The sequence below is a fragment of the Gallus gallus genome, chromosome 4, assembly GCF_016699485.2.
Source record: "Gallus gallus isolate bGalGal1 chromosome 4, bGalGal1.mat.broiler.GRCg7b, whole genome shotgun sequence".
Taxonomy (NCBI): domain Eukaryota; kingdom Metazoa; phylum Chordata; class Aves; order Galliformes; family Phasianidae; genus Gallus; species Gallus gallus.
In genome coordinates this window covers 1132983-1151977 of record NC_052535.1, presented here as the reverse complement: position 1 = coordinate 1151977, position 18995 = coordinate 1132983, and the positions used below count along the sequence as shown (strand labels likewise).

The 18995-nt window shown below is 53.4% G+C and overlaps 1 protein-coding gene across 3 annotated transcripts in view; it reads right to left on the bottom strand.

Moving 5' to 3' along the window:
• Positions 1-1129: 1129 nt before the first annotated feature.
• The window catches only part of EDA (ectodysplasin A), a 57473-nt gene continuing 39607 nt past the window's right edge, over positions 1130-18995 (bottom strand). The window contains exons 3-8 of one of the 3 annotated variants that reach the window (XM_015278334.4): positions 12873-12902; positions 9874-10053; positions 9274-9308; positions 8888-8939; positions 6722-6846; positions 1130-4792 (exon numbers count right to left, since the gene is read on the bottom strand). In XM_015278334.4, the coding sequence (XP_015133820.2) occupies positions 4541-4792; positions 6722-6846; positions 8888-8939; positions 9274-9308; positions 9874-10053; positions 12873-12902 (674 nt within the window). In that variant the 3' untranslated portion in view covers positions 1130-4540. Of the gene's footprint in view, positions 4793-6715; positions 6847-8887; positions 8940-9273; positions 9309-9873; positions 10054-12872; positions 12903-18995 lie in introns of all 3 variants that reach the window. The other 2 variants (XM_015278335.4, XM_015278336.4) reach the window with 2 other exon arrangements.

The following is an 18995-nucleotide window of genomic DNA, read 5'->3' as shown; positions in this document are numbered from 1 at the left end:
AGGGCTGCACGGCGGCTCAGGTGATCCACTGAAACCACCGTGGAAATGAAGCATCAGGAAGGATTGCTGTGCTTGGGAGAGCAGAGGGCTCTGCAGGAGTTCCCCACACAGAGCTGCTCTTCCCCTGCCCTGCAGCAGGGATGTACCCACAGCCTGGACACCCCAGCTCCCACTGGGGACCCCAGCAGGAACGAATCCTCCTCCTGTGCACCCTGAGACATGGCTGCTGTGCTCTCACTGCTCAGCCCTTGGGTGGGGGGGCAGGAAACAAAGTTCTGGGTGGGAGCCGGGGTGGATGCAGCCCTTCCCTTGTCCCCAGCAGGGACACAGAGCTGGGCTCCTTACTGCCACATCCCCACTGGGCCTGGAATAGAGCTGCTGTGTCTCAGCCCAGCCTGGGACTGGCTCCATTCTGGGTGCAGCAGTGGAGTGGTTGCTCTATTCCTAGATGTGCCTGGCAGAATGAGTGACAACAATAACATTTTTCCCCTACTCACATATTCCATATATATGTGATTAAATCTAAAGACACAGCAGCCTAACTTTTCCTGGGGTTGCCCTTCTCCAGCTCCCACCATGGAGAGAATTTCATTGCCTCTGGGCTGTGGTTCCTCCTGGACAGACAGACAGTGGCTCTGGACCCACGCAGTGCCGGGGGCTCAGCCCTCCCCATCACCCGCAGTGGATGCACTCGGGCCAAGGGCAGCTGCAGCAGAACAACCCCTGATTGTTCTCAGCACACATCTGTCCAGATGTGGAACCAGGCAGCTCCATCCGGGAGCCACCGACCTCTGGCTGAACCCAAACATCCTCATCTCTCCGCACCGCGCGTCCTGGGGAGCCCCAGCCATCACCCAAGTGCAGGGTACATGTCTGCAGAGCACACAGGAAGGAGGAAATCAGCCAAAAGTCCCTGATCAAAGGCAGGGACTGCTGTGGAGAACTCCCGGCCTCACGCATCCTGGGCCTGTGAACTCCCCACCTCCTGTCCCCTCTCTTTTGGGGCACTGCTTTAGGGCACAGCCCGCCCCCCTCCTGTGCAGGGATGCGTCTGAGTTGGGGCTGCCACACCACAGGGCCCAGCCCCTCCATGCCCACCACCCGGCTGATACCCAGAGACGCACAGAGATCAGGAAAAAGCTTTATTTGCAAAGAAAATATTGACAATTTACATAAACTTACATCCTAATTTATATACATTATGTATATTTTATATACAGATAGTGTCTTGAATAAAGAAGTCGAAGCACAAAACAGCATCGGTGTATCTCTGTGCAGCTCAGATAAATGGGCACGGAGTTGTGCATCTTTTCCCACAACTCCTCTCCCATTCCTTTTTGGTTGGGGGGTGAGGAGGGGCTTCCTTCCACCCCTGGAAGTGATGAGGGTGGGCACTGCGTGGGGCCAGGCCAGAGGGTGCAGCACCCACACAGGGCTGTGCCTGGGCAGGGGAGAGCCCAAGAAATGGGACAAACCCCAGCAGGAGGGGCTCAGCCTGCAGTGCTGAGTGCTGGGACCGCTGCCTTCCTGCTCCCATGCTCTGAGCTGGGACTGCACCTCTGGATTTCATGGGGCTGTGGAAAGGGCTCACCTGAGAGCAGCCCCCGGGTGAGCACCTGCCCCGTACCTCTCAGCCTGGGAAATACAACGGCCCTTTTCTAATGCCCAATGCTGAGAGGACAGCGCTGCAGCCCTGATGGGCTACTGGTGACGGCAGGAGCCCCTCAGCACTCACCCTGGGTGAGGAAGGTGCTGGAGGAAGCACAGCCAGCATGTGTGGGTGCGGAGCCATGACCTAATGAGCGCGCTGGGGAGCATCCCTCCTTCCAAAGGCACTCCAAACACAAAAGCAGAGCTGTCTTCCATACGGGCTGTCTCCGTACTGGGGATCTTCAGAGGGAGAAGGGTTTCAGACGCTGAGTTAGATACCAATTGGCTGCTTGCTACATTTCTGCAACTGGAGTCCAGCCGAAGGCTGAGCAGCAGAGCTGAGGCACGTGGGTGAGGGCGAGCAGAAGGGCTGCCAGGAGCTCTGGAGGAGAGATAGCAGAGGGAAGGATGGAGCGAGGCCCTGTTCCTGCTGGAGCTTACAATCTTCCATACAAATGAACCCCCTCCAGCTGTCCCGAGCTGCTTCCAGGCCCTTTGGCTCCAATGACAGGAATGTGTAGAGGCACCGGAGGTGGTGGGATAGAGCAGTATCAAACAGAAGCAACTATACTACAGCCTGGGTAACTGTGCCACAATACTGCATCCATGAGAACGTGCCGCTGCAGCAGCCCAAGGGTTTCAAATACAAAGGACTGCACGGCTGCCAGGCACGGAGCAGCGAGGAAGGACAGCCACCTGCAGCCACCAGCACACACCTCCTGCTGCCCACCAGGAAGGAGCGCTGCCTCCTCCTGCGCTGCTCCCTGCATACACGCCAAGGGGATCGCGGCAGCAGCGCCGGGGTTCTTGCAGCGAAAGGGATTCTCCCTTTGCCTCCTCCTGCTCACAGGCACATTCAGAAGTGAACCACAGCTCCTGCCAGCGGGGGATGAGGAATGCCAGCGACATCCATCGCGCTCTCCCAAGCCATCGCATTATTTATGCTTGCCCCTAAGCCTCGCTGCTCAGACTGTATTCTAAAGCAATCCTGTTAATGATTTGTTTCATGTTTTCACTATAAGTAGTTGTCCCGATTCATTCTTGTCAGAGGAACATGTCCTTCTTAATCCATTCTAAAGGAAATAAACCACAAAGGCTGCTTCAGTGCCCCTAAGGCTCTCGCTAGCCCAACATGCTACGGCTAGAAAGGAGGAGAACATATTGAAAAAGAAATAGCAGGCAATTTTTCATGCAGTTATTTTATAAACTGCACGCCTCCTGTGAATAGCGAGTCTGGAGCCAAAGCCGGGTGCCCCCAAGAAATATTTATCTCCCAATAACTGCAATACTTGGCAAGTGATACTGCAATACTTCGCTACGGTCGCGGAACGCAGCAGAGCCAGGAGCACTGCGGGCATGCAGACCCTGCAGGGGCACAGCAGTGCTGGCTGACACTGCAGGTGAGCACTGCTGGGGCAGACCTGGCTGTCACCTGGACCTCGGCTCCCCATCCAGCCGCTTGTGTTTGCCACGGGGGCTGAAACCTCACTGCCCTCTCTGCTCAGTGAAAGCCGCCTACCCAAGGACACGGCCAGGCGCGCACCGCGGCGCGGCACAACGGGGCAATTAGCGCTCCGGCCTCTTCTGCAGCTCCAGCACAACTTCCAGCTTCAGATCTCACCACCAGTTGAGGGGAGATGACGGGAGAGAGTTGCTCAAGAAGCCAAAAGAAACAATAGCGTCCTCGCTCCGCTATTAGTCACCAGAAATCGGGTTAGGACTAGACCCAGCAGGGCTCGGAGCAAAGAAAAGCGGTGACTTCATGCTGGACCAGGCTTTTTAAATACACATTTTTGCTAGAGACTCCATCACCGCTCATTGGAGCGTTTTAGGTAGGAGGGTGCCAACAGGGACGGGGTGTGGGGAGGAAGGATGAAAACCACATCTAAGAGCGGGGCAGCTGCTATTAAAACAGAAAAAATAATTTCCTGTTGGAATATTTTATTCTTAAACATGACAAACTTCTTCAGAGCGTTCTCACAAGTCCTTGTGTCTGTTCTGCGTGCCTCTGGGAAGCCTGTAGGAAAGTGGTCTGGTTTGCAAAATATTCATTAAAAAGACACACGTTAAAAAAAGCCCAACCCCCAGACTAAAACCACCGACAGCTGGGACAGCAGCAGTGGTGATGGCAGCCCCGTGGGGCAGCACACAGCTCCGGGGGAACGGCAGGAGCTGGAAGCAGCAGAGGCTCTGGGACCAGGATTGCCTTTATCTCTGGGACTTTGTGGTTTCTGGAATGCAGAGGCAGTTCTCCATGTGCTAAGCCCGCTCTGCTAAGCATCCACCTTCCCCTCTACCGCACTGCTCTCTCTCGCTGCCTGCTTCCCAGCTCTGCCTGAGGCACTTTGCTCTCCTTTCTCCCACTCCTGAGGATGAATGTAAACACCACTGACTCTCACCCACCTCCTCTCGCGCCGCGCACCGCTCCAGTTAGAACTGAGAAGGCAGGAAAGCAGAAACCCCATTCCTTGCTCTCATCAGCGGGCAGAAGCAGGAGCGCCAGGTAGGGCCGCCTGGCAGGGCTCTCTCCTGCTCCTGCCTGGGATGATGCTTGTGCTAGTGCAACATAAAAGCAGAGACCCACGTCACTCCCAACAAGCCCCACGTGAAGATCACAGAGCAGAATATCAGTGCAGTAATACTTGAAATACTGAGACAAGGCGGACACGACAGCCTTTCTTCCTCACCACGCTTTTTCAGCTAGCTTTTTGATCCAAGTCTCTGTGCAAGTCACAGAAGACATTGTGCTTCCTGCATTCACATATAGGAATAAATAGCTCTGGATCAGTTTTCCTTATGGCCGGATTACAGAACCCCCTGAAATACTGATACGCTTATGAACAGCAGCACGGTGCAGTCCTGTCAGTCTCCTTGGACGTGCCCAGTTCATCTAGGATGCTGGCGCATCTCCTAGGCGGATGGCCCCAAAGAAAGTTGTGTGCTTGCTCATGTTGATGGAGATGTCAGCGTGGACCATTTTCACAGCAATCTTCTGCCTGGCTTTGAGGAGGCAGACCCCGGCCGTATAGCAGGTATTGAAGTTGGTCTTGCCGGTCTCAATACTCCGAGTGCATTGCAGAAAGGGTTTTTCATCCACCACCACCTCATAGCTGGCAAAATCTGTGAAGTTTATGTAGTATACCTGATGTGAAGCAGGAAGAAGAAAGGCTATTAGGCAGTGTGTTTGTGAAGCAGGAACAAGCCCACGTTCCTCTCGGTGCATACGTATGTTCCCACTGCTAAGGACCCTCTCCTCAGCCCCCAGCCACACACACGGGTGGGAGGCTGACTTGTCTGAAAGACCCTCAAGCCAATGAGGCATAAGGAAACTCCGTATTTCACTTCATCCTAATAGAAGCATGCAAGTGCCTGTGAATCCAAGCATCTCTATGGCTGAGCTAGGAAGCCTCATGCCAGACCCTGCTACTGTAGGGAACGTACAAACCTGTGCAGGCCTAGTTACGGCAATCTGGGAACAAATCTATCTGCCACAAACAGCTTTTCATCCAACAAACAAACAAAGTTGTTAACTGAAGTCCTCTTGCACTTACCTGGCAAGTCCTGCCTTCTGGGTCCCATGAGCCTCCTTTAGTGCTGACATCAACAATGCCCTAAGATGTACTGGGAGCTGCCTTCTTTGTAACTGGACTTGAGGTGCTCTCAAAGGCATAAGCTGTTACAGGGAAGACACTGTCCCAACCTCCACAGCTCGGAAGCAAATGACCTCATAGTATCTGTACTGATTTAACTCTTAGATCTGGTGACAAAGCCCCCAGGACTGTGCAGCTTGCTGGAACTTAACCATCTCCCACGCACTGATTCTGAAGAACTCCAGGATCCCTGAGAAAGGCCTGCACAGAGAGAAGTCCATCCCAGGGAGCTGCTTCTTCCTGATAGAAGGAAACTACTCAGTTTGGATGCGTCTGCCAGTTCTTCTCAGCCTACACTGTGTGACCACGGAAGCTAAACGAGGGTGAGCCCTCTTTTTCCTTGATGGACTACAAATGACAACAGCTTTGGTGGCCAGCAATTAGCACAAAGCACTTGGGAAACAATGACACTTTGGCCCAGGTAGAATTACTTTCCCTGTCACCAACTGGACTGGGCACATAACCATGCCCACAGAAGAGCCCTGTCTAACCTGACATCCACAGCCCATCCTGCCTGGTCCCATCCCAGTGGGGCTGCCCACTGAATGCAGCCAAACCGTGAGCAGGAGTGCTGAGATCTGTCCCACAGCCCGGACAGTTCTTCAGTCCACAGATGTCTGAACACCCTGGCTGCTGTGGAAGGGCAGAATGTGGCAGCTCATGCTCCATGTCAGAGACTTGCAGGAAACCAGCAGTACTGCATTAAGTGACAGCACACCTCCTGCTTTTTTTCTTTTTTCGAATGGGAAAATTATGGAAATCGTGTCTTAATTAGCTCTATCCTAAATCATAACGCAACCAGTTGTTACTTTGTTCAGTCCTTTCTACCTAAGCAGCTCTGTACACCCATCATTGGTGCCAAATAACGCAGGCGCTGAGCCGTCCCGCTGCACAGCGAGGCTGCTGGGGCACAGCATCAGGCTGGAGCTACGCACAGAAAGTGGGGGCAAAATGGAATCACCTGGGCTGGGAGTCCTGGGCTTACAAAGAGTGCCACGGCTGCCCAAACATCCCAAGTCGTGAGGGTTTGGCACGACATCCCTCGTAAAGCACAGAGCCCAGCTTCCTGCTGGGACTCTCACTCTGCAATAAGGTTTAGATTTGCGGGTGAGTGACTGCACAGACAATGTGGAGGGAAAGAAGAAAAGGCATTGGTGGCCCATGGGATTCGGTTGGGCTTCTGTGCATGTGTCACAGTGACTAGGCTCCTGCAGCTGGTGTCGTGGCAGAACGTGTGAGCTCGCGCTTCCCAACTCTATTAACTTCTTCCTCCGACACACATCTCCTAGAGCACGAAGTGGTTAAAAGCACATACAAGTTCTTGGCATTCGCTAGTTGTCTGGAGCCCTCTCGTGGTTCATGCAAGGCTTCCATTGGAACACAAGAATAGGAGTTAGGCCTAGGACCGTACTCACTTCTACCTGACTATAGATGAAGTATGTGCCGTCCACCAGTACCTCCAGCTCCCCACTGCGGGCATGCAGCTTAAACACCTTGGGGTTCATAGTGATGCGAGACCAGTCATTGAGGACTCCACCTGAAAGATCTCAGTATGAGAAAACGGCAGTCACTCAGTACCCGTCAGGATGAGAAGCGCGGGAGCACACAAATACAGTCACATTGCAACGCCTCAAACACAGCAGCTGCCACAGCCCCACGTGGGAAAGTCAGGGGAACTCGGTAAGAAAACCCCACAGTTAAGTGCTGTGTTGTGTAAGCTTTGGCTCCCGCCCATGGCAACAGCTCGACCTGCACCACCTCTTGCTGCTGCTTCAATGGGACACCCATTTTGTTCTGTGCACACGGGATGAGCGACCCACATCTCTGCTCACTTTTGGTTAGGAGCAATTCCCATCCTTGAGGTGCAGTGCACAGCCCTTGGTACACTCATCCCCAGAGCTGGGGGCAGACCAACTTGTCTCCTCCTGCTGCAACCAAATACCTGAGAGATTCCAACCCCCACTAAGATGCTCTCATCAAGAGTGAGTGCCATCATCCCTGCTGCACACCAAGGACACTCTGGCACACAGATACCAGTGCCAGTGTTTCCAAACTATGTGCTATGTTTTCTCAATTTGGCTATGATGAGAACTGTGAGCCCTGCCCTTATGGGAAAGGGACTAAACGTGGCAAACCTGCCTGCATGAAATGGCATCACGTCCCGCCACATTAACCTGTGCTGAGATCCTCAGAGCAGTTAGGGGTTTGTAGACCCACCACCCACTCCTCTGACACCGGGGCCAACGGGATAACTGAGAGCATCAGCAGACACATCCCGAGGACACGCTCTGCTACGTGCTGAGGACAGCTTGCAGTCTGCAGGTTGTATCAAATGTAATCTTTCCCCTCCCAGCCTTCATCTGCTGTTCTGCTCCCTGCCCCCGGCTGTGAGCCAGCCAGCCTGTGCTTTCTGCTCTCTGTCAGCTGGACAGCATTAATGTCAGAGTGCCCGAGGAAGGCAGGCTCAGCACAGCAGATTGTTCCCAAGCAGCAGGGAAGGACAGTTACGGGGTAATTCCCACTCTTAGAGAGCAGTGTACGCTCTGTAAACATAGAAGGGTCCCATTAATAATGGAATAATTGCTTTTTAAATGTAAGCACGACAGCATCTTTTCCCCCGTGCTGTTGTTAGAAACAGCAGATTTCCTTTCTGCTGCTGGGAGCTTCCCCCCACCCTGCTATAGCCAACACATTCAGCTCGAAGAGCACTCCCCTAATCACGAGAAATGTCAGCTCCCGCAGCTCACGCCTGGTGAGACAAACCAAGCCTTCCTACAGGAGCCCTGGCCAGCCCTCAGCATCCCACGCATGGGGCAGTGCTTGGTGAACCCAGTCCTGCAGCCCTGACCCACTCCTGCAGCTCTGACCCAGTGCTCCCTGGGTCTGAGCAGGGGATGAGGCAGCTCCTCTCCAGCACAGCGAGATATCGCCAGCCAAGAGGCAGCAGCTAATGAATGAGACCCAGCTGTTGGCAAAGGGAACGCGAGCAGAAATCGGAGATGGGTTTGGGGAGGAAGGAAGAGAGCAAGGAAGGGCTGGTGGATGTGAGATGGCTCAGCAGGACTTGGGGTGGGTGTGGATGGGTAGGGATGCTCAGGGGCTGGCAGGGCAAGGCAGGAGCTGGTGGTTGTGCATCTCTGTGTGCTCGCTGCTTCCACTACAGCTGTGCTTTCCCCTGATATAAATTAATGGGGAAAATGGAGAGAAACACAGGCAAATGGGGCTGAGCTGGGAAAAGGATACACTGCAGGCTTAAAATAGGAGAAGAAACAGACTGGGAAAGGAGGCTGCCAGTAGGGGACTCAGGAAAACTGATGGCTTTACAGCAGGTGGGAGGAGGTGAAGGGGAAGTGAAATCCAGTGGGGCAGAACTACTGGGAGATGCACAGAGACAAGCTGGTGCATGAGTCTGACTGCAGGAGAAATGGGAGGACACTGAGCAGTGGGATCCTCTGTGGGGTTTGGGCAATGGGAATGGGTCTGTCATGGTCAGCCAGCACTGACCCACATCCCAGGGAGGTCTTAGCTCCACATATACGCCCGGGGCTGCAGGATGGGCCCAGTTAAGTGCCAAATGAGATCCTTACCATTCTTCACTTGGATGGCTGAGCCTTGGCCTTGAAGGTGGACCACAGCTGGCTGCAAACGAGATTACAGGGATTTAAAGTTGGTCAGGAACACCGTGCCATTTTACAGGAACTGGGCATAGCTCCACAGCCCTGAGATCATGACTGCCTTCCACAAACACAGAAGAGCAGAGCGGCCAAGAACAGCATCAGCACTGCGCAGGGACTGAGAAACCCAAGGCAGATTAACACAGCCTGCTTCTGAGCAATGAGAAGAGTCAGCTCAGCCGGTCCTTTTGGGGTAGCTACAGATCAGCACACACAGGAAGGGTGGGACTTATGTGTTAGTAAACACAGCAGATAACGTTAGTCAACAAAGCTGGTAACTGGGAAGGAGGCCAACCAACCTGGGTGTCTCGGGAGCCGGCCTTGTCTGTGGCACCTGCAAAATGCAATTCACATCGTTGCAGGGTAAGCCTGAAAGAGCAGCAGGAACTATTCCTTCAGAGAAACCTCTCATCCCATAATAAGCATAAAAGACAGGTTTTTAACAGGAGGACACCAGCAGCTGTATGAGGTACAGCTCCATTTCAGAAAGCACCGAAATAAGAAAAGGCCTCATCCTGCTTTTTTTTCCTGCCTTAATCCTGTATTTCTGCCCAGCATCATTGAAGCATCCCCACATCACTCAAACAGCTTCCACTGAAGGACAGCCTGCAGCAATCTGCTCCTGGCAGAGCAGAGTGGGATGCAAACACCAGTGTGATGGCAGCAACAGAGCTCTTTGCTGCACTCTGTGCTGAAACCTCTCTTCTCTGAGAACCAAAGCTCTATGAGGGAGGAGATGCTCGTGGGCACCACGCTGCAGCATTAGGGACCTCGTTCTGCTGCTGGCTGGTGCTTCTGAGAGAGGCTGACGTCAGCTAAGCTTCCCCTTGAGAGCTGTGTGAGCTGTGGGTGACAGCCCTGGTTTCTCTGAAGAAGCATTTTCTAACAGGAACGCTCACCTGAGGGGCCCTGCAGCCCTGGGGGGCCCTGAGGGCCGGGTGGGCCCGGGGGGCCGGGTGGTCCCATCACAGTGGTCCCAGGAATCCCCGGGATGCCGGGAATGCCAGGGGGACCCTGGGGCCCGGGGGGGCCTGGTGGCCCTTGGGGACCGTTGGGTCCCGGAGGACCAGCCTTCTTACCTGGAAAACACAAGGCCAAGCGTCAGCACACAGCATCATTCATGTTGGAAGAGCCCTCTCTGATCCCAATGCCTCCCGGCCCACCCCACTGTGCCCATCACCACATCCCTCAGTGCCACATCCGTCAGTGCCATGCCCCTCAGTGCCATGCCCCCATGGCTCTGGAACACCTCTGGGGGGGGGAACCCACTGCTCCCCAGCAGCCTGTGTTGGTGCATCACCTGCAGTGCAATTACACCTGAACAGGGAACACAGGCCCAGGGCCACCTGAGGGATGGAGCATCTGCCCCAGGGATGTGACAGGGGCTTCCTGATGGAAAACAGTTGCAATCTTTCCTACCTGCTGTATGCTGATGCATTGTATATAAACCTTCAGCATCACCATCACATCACAGCACACCACAAGGAGTTTCAGCTCACACAGAACTGGAGGGATGTAACCTGGTGCACTGTGGCCATGAGCCAAGGATGAGGGACAGCTGTGCTGCTCAGCGCCTCGTGGCCCTCCCCACATTGCTGCTCCCTGCACACAACTCACCTCCAGCCCCGTACAGAATTCCAGGGCTAAAGGAAGCAGAATGTTACCGTCTGAAGCAGAGAAGTAAGTTAAACTAGCTATGCATAACCAAAATAATATGGCAGTAATGCCAGTATCCCATAAAGACAGGGGGACAAATAGTGACCTGCAATATTTCTGCCCAGATCAGCAGCTGTGCCTTCACACCTGAGCTGGCCATGCACCAGGCTGCCCCTACACCAGCAATGCTCCACCTTGGGATGCTGACAGCTCTTGGAAATGAGCAGCTCCAGTCCCAGCCCTCACCCATCTCCCCTACAGCACATTGCAAATTCCTCTCCTTCAACTGCTGAGGAAGGTTCAGACGTGGGGCCAGCAGTCCCATGGCTGGCTGCCCTGCTTTCTTTCCCAAGGGGGTACATATGACAGCTGGTTTAACCAATCCATCTCAGAAGTGGGGTCTGCAGCTCAATGTGCTGCTCGTTCAGCAGCAAAACAACCACGCGTCGCTCTGAAGCTGCACAGGGATGCACATTCTGGGCGTTCTTGCTCCTTTGAGCAATTCCAACCACCCCTCTGTTGTGATGGAATCCTGCTCACTGACATCACAAGGCAAAAAGTGGTTATTCACTAAAACATAAAGCTTGATTCATCTTCCAACTGAGGAGGCCACTGCTGGGTGGGCTGCAGCACAGAGCGCAGAGTGCACTGCAGAGCTCAGCGCCCGCAGACATTTCCATTGGATGGATATACAGGAATGAGATGCTGCTGCTGCTGCTGCTGCTGCTTCCCCTTTCTCCTCTCTGGACTTGTTTTAGAGCCCCTGTATGGCAGAGCTGCTGGTGGAGGCCCTGCTCCCAGGAGCCACATGCACTGCACAGGCAGCACAACCCAAGCGCAGCACAGTCAGCGTGTGCTTCCCTAACTGCCATTTGCCAAACAATAAGCTCCAACTCTAAAAAATGAAAATGAATCAAAAAGAAATGTGACAACACCATAACATGAAAATATCCGATGCAGCGCTACAGCTGTATGCAATACAGCACTGCGAGATCCCTCAGCTGCTCCGGGATTGCACGAATACCACAGCCATCATTTGCTGTCAGCTCAGCTGATTCAGCAGAGTTTGGGGTTTCAGAGTTCTGTTAGGACAAACTTTGTGAACACGAAACGTGACGCAGCTCTGGAGCACAAACAACAGCCCGAGTTTCTGAACACGGCGGCCATCAGTTGTGAGGCCGCATGCAAGGAGCAAGAGCAGACCGCTGTGCTGTGCAGCTCAGTGCCAGGGCCATGCAGCACTGCAGTGTGGGATCCTGGATGCCCCATCCCCAGGTGCTGTCACAGCCCCAGCTGCGTGCAGCCCTCTGTCAGCAGTGAGCGCTGAGTGCTGCAGAGACATCTGGGGGAGCCCGAGTTGCACACAGCTCACACCTTCCTGCTGCCTGCAGGGCACTGTGGGTGTGTGCTGGGTGTGACATGGGTGCTCTGATGGGTGCCCTGAAGGGTGTGAGGAGCAGCGCGGGGCCAATGGCTGCGCTCCCCTAAACCACAGCTGTTGCTTGGTTTTGAGAACAAGTCTACAAAGCAGCCCAGACCTTTGGGTTGGGTTCTAGTACCAGAACAGTGTATGACCACTGTGTGTGCCAAGGAGCCAGGCCCAAGCAGGGATGGCACCAGATACCCCACAAAGCACACAATCATGTGCCCCAAACACAAAACATTACACCTCCCCAGTCTGCATTCTGTGAAGTAAGAGCAGGATGCAAACAGCTCAAGGAACGTGGGGAGAAAGCCGGGCAACACTTGCAGGCTGACCCACACTCAGCATGGAAACGTAAGACAGTACTTCTGCATTTGGTGCACAGGCAGAAGCTGCAGGGTGTATTCAGAGAGAATCTGAAGGTCTGAAGGAGGCACCGGGCTGCAGCGAGACCCAATGCAGAGCAGAGGGAAGCTGGAGCTGCAGAGAGCAGGCAGCTCGCCACAGCTGGCACATGGCAGCACAGCTGTTTGCTATGGGAATTACTTCTATACAATGCAATTAAGTTCCCTTCACTTTTATAGAAGACTTCAGTAAGCGTCTCCAGCCCCGCAGTGCTGCTGGGGATGCAGCTGTGCCACAGCAATGCTGGAGGCATGGAGAGCAGCCCCAGAGTGCTGCATCAGATGCTGTGCCCACTGTTGGGACGTGAATGAATGGTTTTCCCATTCATGTCAGCCAGCGAACTTGTAGCCAGAGCACTAACACAGGTGCACCAAGGGGTAACTGAAGGCAAATTAAATTGAAAATCAAACTTACCCTTCTTCTTGTTTTTAACTGAGCTTGGACCTACAAAGAAGAAAGCAAAAAAAGAAAGCCAGTAAGAGTCAGTAATCATTTAATCCTAAAACATCCCCACTGCCACCCACTGCACTTGGGAGGAGGGTTCTCTCTGGAACAAAACTGGGAACAGAAGCAGTGAGCCAAGGCTGAGAGCGCCCAGCTCCGCACACGATGCTCTGTGCACAGCTCTGCTCTCTGCTCCCAGCCCGGCTGCAGCGCTGCCTGACTTCTGCACACAGATGTGCTGCACGTACCTGCCGAGGTCGCCAATGCAATGGGGCACGTGGAGCTTTTGGACAGCAGAAATCCTGAGCCTCAACACAATCCCTGTCACGAAGAATGCTGTGCGCAGTGCAGCCACTGCCAGGGGGTTGTGCAGAGCCCTGCTGCCTTGGTGGCACAGCGAATGTCCCGGGGAGGGCAGGTTGGGAAGGGAACCCAGCTCAGCTCCTGGCTGAACCATTCCTAGAGAAGCTGAGATGGGGCACAGCTCTCGAGCACGAGTGTGAAACACACCCCACTGCTTCCCCCCAAACTAATGACAGATGGGAATGAGACCCCCAGGTGCCACCCTGCCACGTGCCTGCCAAAACCCCGGAGCCCAAGCACACGCATTACACTGTAGGATTTGTACAGTGTTACCTGACTTATTACCTCTATTGATTTGCCCATTTTAAAAACGATTTCTTATGCATATGTTCAAATACACCCCCTCCCATCGGCTCAGCAGGGACGAGCTGCCAGGCACCACACCTGGCGGCCACTGCCATGCTCCCCACACCTGCCAGGCACCGTAGCACCGTGCTCAGGGAAAGCAAACGCTGCAGGGGACATCAGCCAGAGAACAGCCCATGGCGGGCAGCACAAGGCGAGCGCTGCTTATGTGTCTCTGCAGACCTCGGAGTCACGAGAGTTTATTTCATGTTATATATATCACACCATTAGCGCCGTAACCAGAGTGAAAGTACAAATAGCTGCGGCGAGCCAAACACATTGGGGATGGATGGAACCAATTAGCTTCAAAGATGAATGGGAGGAATGAGAACCACATGCGATGTGGATGTTCGCAGTCTATATTACAACACACGCATCTGTTCCAGGCACGGCAGAGAGAGATGTTACGGCTGTGCAAGTGAATCTTTCGACAAACACAAAAATACTTCTGACATGAAAAAAAACACAATATTATTAGCCCTGGGAGCTTCTGAGCCTCAGGGGTTTGCATCTGTTCGTCTCCCAACAGGGAGGGATGGATAGTTTAATTGCACAGGGAGCCGTGGGGCTCACGGGATGCACCAGCAGCCAAAGCTTTGCTTGGTGTCACTCAGAGCTCATCGGGTAGCTCTGAACTGTGATGCAGTAACAGTCACCGAGTCTGGGAAGCACAGTTCCACCCCAATACCTGCCACAGCACGGGGCTCTTCTGCATTTGTATCCGTGCTCGACTTCCACTCTTCTTCCTCATAACCCCACCTATATTCCCCCCTGCATGTTTTCTGCTCATGTTCGAGGCCAAACCAAAGTGAGGGAAGTTTATCCTCCCTTCTGTTTCCCTTCAGCTCAAATGAAATTTGCTCTTATGCTGCGATCCTTCCTCCAAAGAGCTTACAGCTCTGTGGAACCCTTTGCTTCGGCAAAGCTGTCAAGAAGCACCAAGACAGAGCAGAGGGGCGGCAGAGGGAAGGCCTCGAAGGACACAGCAGTGAGCACGGGATGGGGTTCACTCATACAGGATGCACAGTCCTACAAACGACCCACACACGTGGAATGAAGATTGCTGCTGCATGGAGGAGCTCCTCCGTACAGAGCTGAGTTCAAATGAGAACGTTTTCATAGACAGGCTCCTGCCCAAAGGCAACCGAGCTGGAAATGAGGGGGCTATTCCTAACCTCCAGCAGGAGCAGCACGGGTCTGGAGGGTCTGCTGGCTCAGTGTGAGCCCTCAGCCCCATAGGGCACTGCCAGAAAGGCTCAACAATTCATCAGTCCTTTTGGAGAGAGTTCTTCCCTGTGAGCACTGCAGGCTGTGAGCACAGAACCACGAAGCAGGCTGTTAACCTGGCCTGAAGCACCGAAGCAACGAGCTGAGCTGCTTCTACCACTCATAATACCCTTCATAATCCCCAACCCAAACACGACCCCCACCCTGCAAACGTGGGAGGGGGTCTGGGGCAGCACCAAGAGCTTCCTCCAGCAGAATCCCTGCAGCCAACACCAAGGCGGGGATCTGCAGCAGGTGGGCCTTTGCTGTGCAGGGCAGCACCTGTGGCCATGCAGAGGGCACTGCGCAGCACTGCAGGGATGGGGTCGGCCCCAACATCTGCTGCATAAGCACCACGGGCTGCAGAGAAACCAGATGGTGATGCAACTCGAGGATATTACACATGACATGTTTTTGCTTATAAAGATTAAGAGAGTTTACTTTCTTCCCCCCTTGATTTTACTTTCTGCATGCTACACGCTGCTATGATCTGCTATAAATACAAAAATACCCCAAACTTCTTTAGGTCATGTGCTGGTATAAATAGCATATTTAAAATAACAAAAAACACAAACCAACCTGCGTTCACTTATTAGCTGTGTGCGTGGATTAATGAGAAATAGCCTGAATTCTTTCGGAACGGTTCAAACTGTTCTTACTGACAGGAACAGATCTTTGTAATTACGCTGGTTTGATGTAAAACCTGCAAAAGGCCATTGCAGAAAGCTGTCCCGAGGAAGGCTGCTGAGCCATCCTCACCCCGGGGACAGGCAGAGCCAGAGCCCAAACCCAGCAATCCCCTGCCCATCTTGCAGACACTTCACTTCCAGCACAGTTGCAACCTGAAGATGAGAACAGAAGCAGGAGCTCAATGCGACTTATCCAGCAGACACATCTTCCCAACATTGTGCGCTCCCAAAACCTGCAGCCTTGTCTTTGAAGTGGGAGCTTCTGGCTGTGGCTGCAAAAGGAATGCCAGGTTTAACAACCGCCGCTCTCAACAGCGATGGGAATTTGTGCAAAGGACTCTTTCAAACCCTGGTAGCCATCTGGTTTAACAAAGAGATCATTTGCAGGATCCCAGAGGGAGCTCTGAATGCTGCCTGACTCCACCAGAGGCCCCTGGAGAAGAGATGGTTTGCAGAACCCAATGTGCCCACCTGGCCATGGTGGGGAAAGAATCACTAGAGAAGCGACCATCAGGCATACGGGTGCTGGTCAAAGTCCTTCTGCCACTTGAGGTGTCCCAAAGAGAAGGCTGTGGCAGGCGGTATAACCTTACCATGGTGGGCACTGTCATTTCACAGCAGGTAAGACCAGAAGGAAGCATGATGATGACCAAGGATTAACGAAGTCCTGCCCAGTAAGCCTCCCGCTGAGCCCTGTATCCCTGTCTGACTAACGCTGGGGGGAGTGGGGAAGAGACCAAGAAAAGCTCAAGCGTTGCTCCAGAGATAAGGCTCTCAAGCAATGACAAATCTATGACATGCTTTGATACGCTGTCCCAGCGGATGAGATGGAAAGGTCCACTCCAACCTCTACAACTCCATCATTTCGTTTGCAGAAGGGCTGCGCTGATGTTCACTCCACTCACAGGGCTATGAGACATGTGAGGCTTTTCAAACATTTCTAAGTTCAGTGTTATTAATGCCAGACTATGGCAGAGCTGGGGAAAGAAGGATGTTAGCTCCCAACACATGCTTAATCCAGAACACGTGGGTTTGGGGAGGTTTTGAACCAATATGTTTTCAACATTTTCAGGAAATTTGGTCTAGCCAGATGAAAGCTTCTTGGACTCCGCTGAAATATCAGCAATACAAATACTGAAGCAGGATGAATATTCCCCTTCCCCTAAAAAGAAAATGCTTCTTCACCAATCCCAAAGAGCCAGGCAGCAGCTCTCGAGAAGCAGCTCTTATTTGCTATTATCACTTCAGAAAATAGGATGAATTATAGATGTAGGAAAACATCCAAGACGTAAAACATGCCATACACCGCTCCAAACGTCTGGTGTGCTTTGGCACAGTGGGTTTTGGGGGTGGGAAGAGGAAGGGAGGTCTCCTGCTGAGAGCGGAGGAAAGATGCTGTCAGCAGTGGCAGGAGGAAGGGGTGAAGCCAAGCGTGGGATGGGACGTCCCAGGTACAAGGCCTGGAGTAACTTCAGTAAATCCAAATATACTGAATATACTACAGAACAGGAAGGGGAGCTCATTGCACAGAGTGGGGGAAAAGGATGGAATCGTGCAGTTGGTGTATAAGCACGTAGGGCAGAGCCCTGGGCTGCTCGGTTATTCTCAGCCACCACTGTTGCCTCTCTCTGCTTTTGTTCCAATTATGGTTTTAAACACTTCCATACTCACGCATGGATACAGTCACCCTTCACTGTCCTGTTCTTCTCACTCCTTTGAGATGCTCCACTGTAGCCTCCCACACACCACACACCCCACGTCCCGCTATTCAGGGGGTCCTTGCTTACAAAACAGTGCCACCCCAGCCACTCTCTGGAGCCACGCATTGCCCAGTGCCCAGTCCAGGCTCGGCCCCAAGTCAGAGCTGCCACGGCTCTGATCCCCCACCCTGTGCTGAACTGAACTAACACTCAAAACCAGTTTCCTCAAGATGATGGGGATTTTGCAGCTCTCCGTGCTCTTTCGAGGCACTCCCTTGGCTCCATCCACTTTTGAGGCCATTCTTCATCTCCCTAGAGGACTTTCCCCACGTCTGCACACATCTCCAGGGGGAGTATCCCGCACTGAGGTCTCCCCTGGCACTTCTGGGTCGCTGCGTGCTCAGCCACGAGGCTTTGAGAAGAGCTCCTGCACCAGCGCCAAAGGCTGAAGATCATTTATTTGCTGGTGAATTTGGTATAAGAGCAGATTTCTGCTGCCTCACTGCTCTCCTCTGAGCAATCTATCAGAGGACAAACCCACACCCATGTGTCATCCAGATGATCGTTCTGCTCCGGGAGCCCCATGGGTAGCAGCCTGCTCCCTCCCTGCTGCTCTGAGCCCATGCACTGCTGTGGGAGCAGTCCCAGCTCCTCGCTGCTGCTCTTGAGCTCCCTGGAGCTCCCTGTACTCCTCCTCAGCCAGCCTTGGGCTGCATGACAGCTCATCACCTCGCAGGTTTGTTGCTGTCACCATTGTTTTTCTCTCCTACCAATGCTTCAGAGAGATTTCTGCCCGGTCTGATGATTAAGAAAGCAAGGCTCTCCACAATGGGAATAACATGGTCGAGCTCATGAGTGAAAGGCAAGAATGCAGAGATGCCGGCTAACAGTGACAGGCAGCTGTGATGCACTTTACAATGGTCTTTAATCAGATTAAAAGGAAAAAATCATCAGTTAGAGCTGCTCAACGGAGCCCCAGCGAAGCAGGAGTACAACAGACAGACCTCAGAGAGCAGCAGGCACAGCGTGCGTCCCATCTCCAGGTGTAAGCACCTCAGTGCACCAACAGGCCCAGCAGGCAGCTCCTGGCTGTCCCTTCTGGCCGTGGTAACCCACCAAGCACTTTGCAACAGCCCTCAAAACCATGCTGGGAGAACAGCTGAAACTCAAAGGTTTCATCACACCGCAGGTTCTCATTTCCACCGCTGCCTCAAAAAACAGACAAACTCCAGCAAACTGCAATGATGAAGGAGATGAGGCAAGATGGGCCCCAGGGCTGGCCGGGAGAGGTGGCAGTGGGCTCAGCCCTCTGCGTGCACCCACAGCATCAGCACAGCACTGCCAGCACGAGGGGCTGTGTTGTTTCCCGACCCCATCCAGGTGTGCACACAGCGCAGTGCTCACCAGCACACACACCGTCCTGCTCCCAATTAGCTGCAGAGCCACTGCTGCTGGCAGCACGTCGCCGCGCTGACTTCTCAAAACAACACCAAACCAATCACACATAAATCTCCGCCCTCCGTAGCTCCGCTCCCACACCAGCAGTCCCAGCCAAGTTCCTGGGGCTCACAGCAGAACCTGCGGCCGTCAGATTTCATTTCTCCGCACTCTCGCTGGCTATGGAAGAATATGATGTGCTTTTGTTTCCCTTCGGGCGCTGCGGGTGGATTCCAAGAGCTGGAGCTTTGCAGCAGAGCTGACAAACAGCATTACTATTTCCAACTCCAGTA